Source organism: Candoia aspera, chromosome 2 (assembly GCF_035149785.1).
Source record: "Candoia aspera isolate rCanAsp1 chromosome 2, rCanAsp1.hap2, whole genome shotgun sequence".
Taxonomy (NCBI): Eukaryota; Metazoa; Chordata; class Lepidosauria; order Squamata; family Boidae; genus Candoia; species Candoia aspera.
The window spans coordinates 10327356-10337786 of record NC_086154.1 but is presented as its reverse complement, the minus strand read 5'-3'; the positions used below and the strand labels follow the sequence as shown (position 1 = coordinate 10337786).

Here is a 10431-nt window from a genome sequence, read left to right as displayed (position 1 = left end):
AAATTGAATGGATAAATAAGCAAACAAACCAAGGATCGGGAGGAACCCAACGCAACGAAGGCTAAGCAGGAGCAAGCGAGAAGGCAGCTTTGACTCGAACGCAAGCCCTGGCATAAGAGAGTTACAATCGCAGCATCTATTGCAATTAGTTCTGTTTGTGGGTGGGTGTTTTCCCCCCTCGGGGAGGTCTGAATGGTGCACTTGGGATTCTGCCCTCGGTTTTGCCCACCGCCACAACCCTGCAAGGGAGGTGAGAGAGGAAGGCTGGCCCACGCTTAACCGGGTGAGCACCACTGGCAAGGGACAATCTGAATTAATTCAGATATTCATTCCACTCATCGCTTTCTTTGCGGGCTGTCTAATGTGGAGGGGGGGTCACTGAGAGCAAGCGTAAAGTGCCCTTCAACAGTAGAGGGGGAAAAAAGCAAGGGTAAAATTGCTTTCAGGAGAAAACGGCATTGGAGGATTTTAAAAATGGAGAATTTTGCAGAAGCAGGTGTGTTTGGAGTGCAAGGCTCCGTGGCTTCATCCTGCAGCAGCGCGTTGCTGCCCTGAACCAGGAGATTACTAGTCTATGCCAGAGATGCTTGATTCAAGTTATTTTGGGGACCATCTCCCACGATCCCTTGCCATTAGCCCTGCTGGCTGGGCATGATGAGGATTGAAACCTAGAACATCTGGATGGCACCTTTTTGGTACAGGTAGTCCTCACTTAACAACCATTCGTTTAGTGACAGTTCAGACTTACAACAGTGCTGAAAAAAAGACTTACAACTGGTCCTCACACTTAGAACCATCGCAGCGTCCCCACAGTCACATGATCATGATTTGTGCACTTGGCAACTGGTTCGCATTTACAACCATTGCTGCATCCTGCGGTCACATGATCACCATTTTCAACCTTCCCAGCTGGTTTGCAGCAAGCAAAATCAGCCGGGAACCACCTGATTCGCTTGACAACTATGTGGTTCGCTTAATGACTGTGGTGATTCGCTTAATGACTGCTGCAAAAAAGGTCGTAAAAATGGGTCAGATTCACTTAATAACCACTTCGCTTAGCAACCCAAATTCCAGTCTCAATTGTGGTTGTTAAACAAGGACTACCTGTATTGCTGTCCCGCTCGTTGCCTTCATGAATCTTTGTATTTCTTTATCCTTTTAGGGAAGTCGTCCCTGAGAGAATCTGGTCTTGTGGGGAGACAAGAAGCATCAGGACAACCCCCTCGCCCTGCAGGAAGCAAAGCCCCCAAGCTGGATGTTTTCCTCCACATTTGCAGGAAGAGATGGAGGACCGGAAGTGAATTAGAACCCTCTGGGGAAAGAGGACATGTCTTTGGAGCAGGAGGTAGAGATGTCAGCCTTGGCGCTCCACAGAGTCATTGTTGACCTGGACATGAAGCCAGAAATCAAGATGGAAAAGCAGGAACTGGAGCCTGAGAGAGAAGCCTGTCTGGCTGGGCAGACCGAGACTGTATTGGAGGGGTTGTCTCCCCCACCCCAGCACATTAAACAGGAAGCTGAGGAGGGCCCGGTGTCGCAGCGGTGGGAAGTGCAATGGCAGGACTTTCTCAACACAGCCCCATCTCTTCCCCTGGGCCAGGAGCTCTCCGGGCTGCCCGAGACTGTGCTGCAGCGTGACGCCAAGGCCTCCCCATCCATTTTGGAAGGAGCGGTGGCCACAACCGACTGGGCTGAAGCAGAGGAGGTCCCCAGACCTGCTCTGGGGAGCAGGGGCCTTGAGATGCCAAGTGGAGGGAGCGAGGAGCAAAGCGGGGGCCCCGAGGCCAGTGCTCCTGAAGGCCAGCGCCGGCGTTTCCGGCAGTTCGGCTACGGGGAGGCCGAGGGCCCATGGGAGGCCTACTGCCAGCTCCGGAAGTTTTGCCACCAGTGGCTGAGGCCGGAGAGGCACACCAAGGAGGAGATGCTGGAGCTGGTGATCCTGGAGCAGTTCCTGGCCATCCTGCCCCCAGAGATGCTGAGCTGGATCAGGGAACGGGATTCAGAGAGCTGCTCCCATGCGGTCGCCTTGGCGGAGCACTTCCTCCTCAGGCAGCAGGAGGCAAGGAAGCCAGAGCAGCGGGTGAGAAGGATATTTCTGGGGGCGCTGAGCCGTTGGGGGACACCGGTTGAAGTTGGACGCTGAGACCGTGTTCCCCAGCTGATGGGTCAATACCTTCTTGTAAGTTATTGCAAGATCCTCAAACTGGGAAGGGTAAAGAAGGGTGAGGAAGCCCCAACAATGACTTGAAGTGACTTCTGAAGAAATGGGAAAACAGCTCAGGACAGGTGGAGATCTAAAACATGGTAGAATCCAGAGTCAGAACACAGTTTAGTAGCTGAGGGGGAGGGAGTGAAGACAGACTTACTGTACGTGGTCCCTCCCCCAATGCAATACTTGGGGAACTATCATCTAGGGAAAAGGAAGAGAATCAGGACATCCGTTTTTTTTTAATCCGTTCAGTTGTGCCCAGTTCTCGGAGATTGCCTGGACAAGTCCCTGCAGTTTTCTTGGCAAGGTTTTTCAGAAGAGGTTTCCCATTGTCTGCTTCCTAGGGCCGAGAGGGAATGACTGACCCGAGGTCACCCAGCTAGCTTTGTGCCTAAGGCAGGACTAGAACTCACGGTCTCCTGGTTTCTACCCTGATGCCTTAAGCATGACACTAAACTGGTTTTCAGGGCATCCATACTAGAATCTAGGAGACTGTGAGTTCTAGTCCTGCCTTAGGTGTGAAAGCTGGCTGGGTGACTTTGGGCCAGTCCCTCTCTCTCAGCCCAACCCACCTCACAGGGTTGTTGTTGTGGGGAAAACAGGAGGAGGAAGGAGTACTAGGTCTATTCGCTGCCTTGAGTTATTTATAAAAATAATAAAAAGGGGATAAAATTAAATAAATAAAACTTTAAAAAATCATGTTCTGTCTGACTTCCAGTGACTCTGGGGGGTTTACAGATGATTTAAAAGATGAAAAGACAATTATGTTTCTTCACATAATGGCAGACTGTGGAACTCCTAGCCATAAGGTGTGGCAATGGCTGCCACTTGGAATGGCTTTAAAAGGGAACTGGGGGAACGCGTAGAGAATAAAGCTGTTGATGGCTGCGAACGGCCAATATTGGAATCTTAATGGGAGCTGCTGTGGGACCCAGCAGGGAGAGAAATATTACTTCCCTTGTCCCCCACCAAGCTCCCTGTTCTAGAGGGCTTAGTTTTGTGAATTTTAGTTTCTTCATTTTAATTTCTTTTAATTACAAATGACCATCAGTGGGATATGAGTGTGCCAAAAAGGAAAGTGGTAGTCACTAACACAGTGTTTCTCAACCTTAACAACTTTAAGTTGGGTGGACTTCAACTCCCAGAATTCCCCAGCCAGCATGGCTGGCTGGGGAATTCTGGGAGTTGAAGTCCACCCATTTTAAAGTTGCGACGGTTGAGAAACACTGCTCTAGCAACTTCCAAAAATTAATCTGAGCCCCATGGCAGCTTCAGAAATACAGTATTCATGGAATCATATGTTGGAAGGGTTTGTGGAGATCAACTAGTCCAACCCCTGCCCAGTGAAGGAATGTACCACTACAGCTTTCCTGACAGATGCCCACCCAGTCTCTGTTTAAAGGGCTCTGATGAAGGAGTGGCAGCCAGCTCACAAGGCAGCTTGTTCCACCGTTGAACAGGTTTTATTGTTAAGAAATTCTTCCTGATAGGAAAATCATAGCATATAAGAATGGGAAGGGATCTTGGAGATCATCTAGTCCAACCCCCTGCCCAGGGCTGGACTCCATTGCTACAGGATCCCCAACAGATCCGTTTAAGTGTTTCCGGTGGAGATTCCACCACTTCCAGAGCAGTCTTTTCCATCATTGCATAATTCTTACCATTAGGCAGTTCTCCTAATGTCCAACCCAAATCTACCTCCCTGCCATTTCAACCCATTGGTTCTCATCCTGTCTTCTTTGAAAATAATGGTGGGGGGGGCTGCCCTGCTTTGTTTGGAAACACGCCCACTTGCCCCCAAATAGACAAAGTTAAGCTGGGGGCGGTATAGGAAGTATCTGAAAGATGGGACTAGGGAGAATCTGCAACACTTTATCTTCCCATGGCTGTTCGCATCTACCATGGTAGCCATTTTGTGAGCATGCCCACAACATGCTCTCAAAAATCCAAAGGCATCCATTGGCTCAAAAAGATGGTCATTTTCTATACCCTGCTGTCAAATTGTTGTGGATTAAAATTCCTCTCTTGTTTCAGGTGGCAGGGATGAAGCAAGAGGTGGGAGTGAATTTCCCAGAGGGAAAAGAAACTTCTTTGGATGATCCCCTCAGGCAGCTATACAAGGAGGTCAAGCCAGAGGAGGACGGGAATGCCAGCATGGCAGGTAAGGGTTCGGTTGTTGGCGAACTACAACTCCCAGCAGTCTTCACTGTCAGCCGTGTACATTTTTTACCCTCCATTCAGTTCCTTATGGAATTTCACAGCTGGGGAGGGGCCTTTGCAGCATCAGCCTCCACACTGTGGAGTAATCTGATTCCCAGAGGGAAAAAGGACAATGCAAAGGACAGCAGAAAAAAAGTGTTTTAATCATTCCTTGCCAGCAAAAAACAGGCAGCAGAGCTAGACTTCAGCCAGTCTGCTCTCGGCCGATAATTGGCAATTGCCAGCAGAAAACAAGCCAGCTGGACTGGCTGGCCTGTTTTTGGCCTGCAAGCAAGAAAGAAAACACATTTTCAGCATTTGAGCATGCGCAGTGACATCACAGTGCAGCCCCATCCCGCAACAGCGCCTTGACACAGGAACATAAAGGACAGCTTGGCAGTGATGTTACTGCAGGATGGGTAACCCCATAATTTGTTCCACTTTGCTGCAGACACTCCTGGATAGTCTGTTCTTTGAACACTCCAGAACCTGGAGAGGAGCTGAGAATCAGAGTAAGGAATCCTGGGCTAGAATTGCGGTACAGGTGGTCTTCGGGTTACAACCACTCGTTCAGTGACTGTTCAAACTTGCAACGGTGCTGAACAAGAGGGACTTAAAACCAGTCCTCAGAGTTCCAGACATCACAGCATCACTGCAGTCATGTGATTGCAATCTAGGTGCTTGGTGCCTGGCTCACAATTATGACGTCACAGCGAACTGCAGTCATGTGATCATGATTTCCAGCATTCTCTGCTGGCTTCCCACAAGCAGAGTCAATGGGGAAGCCAGCAGGAAGTCAGAAGTCATGATCACATGAGGTCCTCATTTAACAACCTGCGCAATCCTCGCTTAATGACAGCAACTGGGACTGCTGGAACTGCCATTGTTAGGCAATGAGGTCATGTGACATCATGCGTTATGACCGCGTTGCTTAGCAATGCCAGTTCCGGTCCCAGTTGCCATCATAACCCAAGGACTACCTGCAGGGAACCTTCAGTCTTCAGAATGTTGCTGAACCTCTTTCCCAGCTGTCTTAGCCAACATAGCTGACAGTGAAGACTTATGGGAGTTGTAGTTCAACAACATATGAAAGGCCTCTAATTCTCCATTGATGTAATGGACGGAAGGAATAACTTTGAGGAATAGAAGGAAGAGCCACAATCAAAACAATGGTCAGATAAAAGAAATTTGAGTCTGGGCCAGAACTAGATGGAGACAGGTAGTCCTCGCTTAACAACCACAATTGAGATTGGAATTCTGGTTGCTAAACAAAGTGGTCATTAAGCAAATACAACCTGATTTTACAATCTTTTTGTGGTGGTCATTAAGTGAATCACCATGGTCATTAAGCGAATCACACAGTTCCCCATTGATTTTGCTTGCCAGAAGCCAGCCAGGAAGGTCGAAAATGACGATCATGTGACCGTGGGATGCTGCGATGGTCATAAGTGTGAGCACCAGTTGTAAGTCAGCTTTTTCCAGCACCATCATAAGTCTGAACCGTCACTAAACGAATGGTCATTAAGTGAGGACTACCTGTACATTTGTTTGGGCATAAGACATGTTCTGCTATATATGCATCTTAATGTAAGTGGGGCCTGTAATAAAATGTTGCAGCATGAGGTGCTGCTAATTTGAGGAATTCTGCTCCACCTTTCCATTTCTCACCCTACTTTTTCTCTGTAGTAGACAGTTGGCAGTACCTTCGCTGGCCTCCTTTTGGGGTTCCCCCCTTTTTCTTCCCCCAGCAGAAAATGGATTCTTCTGCAAAAATTGCAGTCCCCCTACTCCGCTGAAGACCCTTCCTTATTCCTTGGGAGGCCTGAGCAGCCCAAGGAATAGCCCACGCAGCCCGAGCCCCAAAGAGAGAGGGACTAACGAGGGGGGGGTTATTGCCTTCGGCAGATGATGGAGGGCAGAGAGACCACGGTGAGATGGTGGCAGGGAGAGAAAACTGCCAGGACTTAAAAGAGCCTGTTTTGAACCCAAGTGAGCCAACCAAGGACCAGCCAGAAGCGCCGAAGACCGAACCCGTGGCTTTGCAGAGGAGGGACCCCTACGAAGCCATCCTCCGGCAGCCAATCCCCAAAGGGAAGCGGCCGAGCGACAGATTGTTCCACAGCCTCAACAAACATCGCCATGCCCACACCGGCAAGGAGCTCTTTGAATGCTCCGACTGCGGGAAGGTCTTCATCTCCAGGGCCGGCTTCATCATGCACATCCGGGTCCACGGCCGGGAGAAGCCCTACGAGTGCTCGGATTGCGGGAAGCACTTCCGCCGCAGCTCGCACCTCAACAGCCACAGCAAGATCCACGCGGGGGTGAAGCCCTTCAAGTGCGCGGCCTGCGGGAAGGGCTTCAGCCGCAGCTCCAACCTGGTTTCCCACCAGCGCATGCACACGGGGGAGAAGCCCTTCGGCTGCGCCTCCTGCAGCAAGCAGTTCTGCGACAAGTCCAGCCTGGTGCGCCACGAGCGGCTCCACACTGGCGACAAGCCCTACAAATGCGCGGAGTGTGGGAAGAGCTTCAGCCAGAGCCACCACCTCATCACCCACCAGAGGAGCCACACGGGCGAGAAGCCTTACAAGTGCCTGCTCTGCAGCAAAAGCTTCTGCGACCGGTCCACCTACATCCGGCACCAGAAGAACCACACGGGGGAGAAGACGTTCAAGTGCTCCGAGTGCGGCGAAGGCTTCAGCCGGAACAAGCACCTCGTCCGGCATCGGAGCGTCCACACGGCCCGGGAGCTGTACACCTGCTCGGACTGCGGTGAGAGCTTTTCCCGCCGGTCGGGCCTGAAGATGCACCAGAAAATCCACACGGGGGAGAAGCCGTACGAGTGCGCTGACTGCGGGAAGAGGTTTAACCGCAGCACCAACCTGATCAGCCATCAGCGGATCCACACTGGGGAGAGGCCGTACGGCTGCCCCGATTGTGGGAAGAGGTTTAATCGGAGGACACACCTGGTTAGCCACCAGAGGACCCACGGGCAGAAGAAGGGGATGCCGGAAGGGCTGGGAGCCGCAGATGAACTTCCCCCTGCAGAGTTCAAAGCAGCAGCTCTCGTGCCCCCGCCGTTCGTCCCAACCCTGTGAGGTAGGTCGGTGGGGTTGAGAGGTGGGCCGAGCCAAGGTTGCGCAGAACTCTCTGGAGCTACAGGATCTTTCCCACTGTTGACTGACAAAAGCAACGTTGCAGTGTTGCATTGCAGGCTCCGCCCCTTTGGGGCACATGACAGTGTCTTGATATGCATGGAAAAGGGGCGGGGCTTCCACCACAATGCAGCTTTTGTCGGTCCAACTCAAGTCGCCCCCTGCAGGTTCTACCTGCAGTTGGGCAAAGATGAGAACTTAACTCTGATGCGTCCCCAGTGTAGGCATAGGCGTGGCGACCTTTTCAGTGCCATAAAATAAAAATATATTTGAAACAGTGTCAGCAGTTCCACAAGAATCAGTAAGTCTGCCGCTCTCGAGATCTCTCATGAGAACATCACCACCTTGTCTGAAATTTTGCAAAATCTCATACAGGAACACAGAGCTCTCACAAAGGTTGGCGCTCAGGCAACCCATGGACAATTTTTCAGGTTTTATTTAATTTGGGGGTTTTAATCTGGGGTAACATCTGGTGGTGCTTCCCTCAGGTTGTATGTTGCCAAGCTGTGCTGTAGTCCAGTCTTGAATCCATGGATCATGAGCTACAAACACCATTACAGATAGTCCTTGCTTACCGACAGTAATTGGGACTGGGAACCGTTGCTAAGCAACACAGTTGTAAAGCATGACATCACATGATGGTGCCAATTTAACGACAGCACTTCTGACAGCCCCAGTTGCCGTCATTAGGTGAATCCCATGCTGTCGCAGCGTCCCACAGTCACATTATCACCCTTTGCAGCGTCCTGCCAGCTTCCCCATTGACTTTGCTTGTTGGAGGCCAGCAGGGAAGGTCAGAAACGGCGATCACATGACCACAGGATGTTGCAATGTCATAATTGTGAGCTGGTTGCCAAGCACCTGAATCACAACCACATGACCACGGGGACGCTGTGATGACCACAACTGTGATGACTGGTTGTAAGTCCGCCTCGTTCAGCACGGTTGTAACTTCAAACAGTTGCTGAACAAGTGGACGTTAAGCGAGGACTACTTATATTCCCAACTTTGGTCTCACTGATGAAACTGGGATTCACAGCATCAGAAGGGACACCGTCCTGCATCCCTCTTCCATTTATCACTTTGTCAAAGTGGCTGAGTTTGCACAAAACACTAAGCCTCGTTCTTGAATTAACTCATTTAAATTTGTTAGGTTCTCTCCTTATCAGGCTAGTTTTCTGTGTTTGAGGATTTAGACTTTTTTTTCGTACTGAGGAGCATTTTGTCACATGAGCAGCCATATATATAAACTGAAGTTGCACGCTCCAGAAGTGGCCTTCTCTCTGAAGTGCAGTTTTTGTACTAATTATCCTTTTTTCTCCCTTTTTGTTTTTCAGACCATTCATTTAATTCTGAAGAGACACCTTTACCCATTTACCTCTTCAGTATGAACGGACTGTCAGTGTTACAGCAGAATGTCAGAAAGGGGACCTGGAGGAAATGTAAAACTCTTAGAGGGAGGCTCGGGTTGAGGGGAATGCGTTTCCCTTCCCACCAGGCCCTTGTCCTCAATCCCACATTTCCAACCCTTTTTGCTAAGAATTGTAATCCGTTGTGTGAACTGGTTTCTGTATATAACATTTGCTTTTTTCGTATGGAGCAAATTGTGCGGGTTAAACCGCTGAGCTTGCCGATCGGAAGGTGGGTGGTTCGAATCCGCATGATGGGGTGAGCTCCCGTTGCTACTCCCAGCTCCTGCCAACCTAGCAGTTCGAAAACATGCAAATGTGAGTAGATTAATAGGTACTGCTTCGGCGGGCAGGTAACAGCGTTCCATTTAGTCATGCCGGCCACATGACCATGGAGGAAGTGTCTTCGGACAAATGCCGGCTCTTCGGCTTTGAAACGGAGATGAGCACTGCCCCCTTGAATCGGACACGACTGGACTTAATGTCAAGGGAAACCTTTACTTTACCTTTACAGCCACAGAAGTCCTGAGATCCATCATTTGATTCCGTTTTTTGCCTCTTCTCGAAGTTAACACGTCACGTGCTCACTACCCCTCCCCTTCTCCCATCCATACCCCCCTTCACCCCTTCACACATTTGTTGAGATCCATGGAGCAGCTCTTTATACACAAACACAAGCATACACACCTTCCTATCCATGGACTGGCAGGGCAGGGGCAAGAGATGTGTCCCGATTCTTCTCTTTCTTAAGGCCAGGGCAAAATTCTGCCCCGCACTTCTGAACTCTTTTGGCTCATGAACATCCTTCCCTGAATCCTTCCAACAAGGAGCTCCCTTTCCTAGGCTTGAGATAAGCTTGATAGTAGGGGTATCTCTAGTTGGAAAAATAAGATTTCTTGGACAGCCAAAAAGCTTGCGATGAACAGACCACAGCACTTTAGATGAAGCAAGCCTCTATGGCAGTGGTTCTCAACCGTGGCAACTTTAAGATGGGTGGACTTCAACTCCCAGAGTTCCCCAGGCAGCATGCTGCCTAGGGAACTCTGGGAGTTGAAGTCTACCCCATCTTAAAGTTGCCAAGGTTGAGAAACGCTGCTCTATGGTTTCCTACAGTGATGCTTTGGGGAAGGAGAAAGATGTAAAGAAGGTAAGATTTGGAGATGGACAAGAGGCAGGAAAAACTCCAAGGACAGATATATTGGGGTGGAGAACTAGCTTAGAAGTAGGCCTCAAGTTGGCTACACTTTAGTAATCAAAAGATTGAAGATTGTCCGAACTGTGTGGAAAAGGACTGTGTTGTCAAACAGATTCACGCTGCAGTCTAAGTGCAGAAGAAGTAGCATCAAGAGGAGTTGCAGACAACCTGCTCCGCTGAGTTGATTCCTTTGCTCTTTTTTGTGTTATTTCCTCCTTTGTGTTTATGCATTCTGACCCACCCACCCTACACAGAACTCATTTTATC

General features: G+C 49.9%; 1 protein-coding gene across 1 annotated transcript; it reads left to right on the top strand.

Moving 5' to 3' along the window:
* Window positions 1–1177: 1177 nt before the first annotated feature.
* LOC134489851 (zinc finger protein 436-like) lies at window positions 1178–7503 on the top strand. The gene is made up of 3 exons (XM_063292725.1): window positions 1178–2080; window positions 4244–4370; window positions 6314–7503. The coding sequence occupies exons 1-3, from the start codon at window positions 1328–1330 to the stop codon at window positions 7501–7503; spliced, it is 2070 nt and encodes a 689-aa protein (XP_063148795.1). The 5' UTR covers window positions 1178–1327.
* Window positions 7504–10431: the final 2928 nt, after the last annotated feature.

Bases quoted from the DNA above. Each gene is read 5' to 3' on its own strand.
- LOC134489851 (XM_063292725.1), top strand. From the start codon at position 1,328: ATGTCTTTGGAGCAGGAGGTAGAGATGTCAGCCTTGGCGCTCCACAGA. The intron at 2,081-4,243 runs GTGAGAAGGATA...CTCTTGTTTCAG, and splicing joins CAAGGAAGCCAGAGCAGCGG to GTGGCAGGGATGAAGCAAGA. The intron at 4,371-6,313 runs GTAAGGGTTCGG...TGCCTTCGGCAG, and splicing joins CGGGAATGCCAGCATGGCAG to ATGATGGAGGGCAGAGAGAC.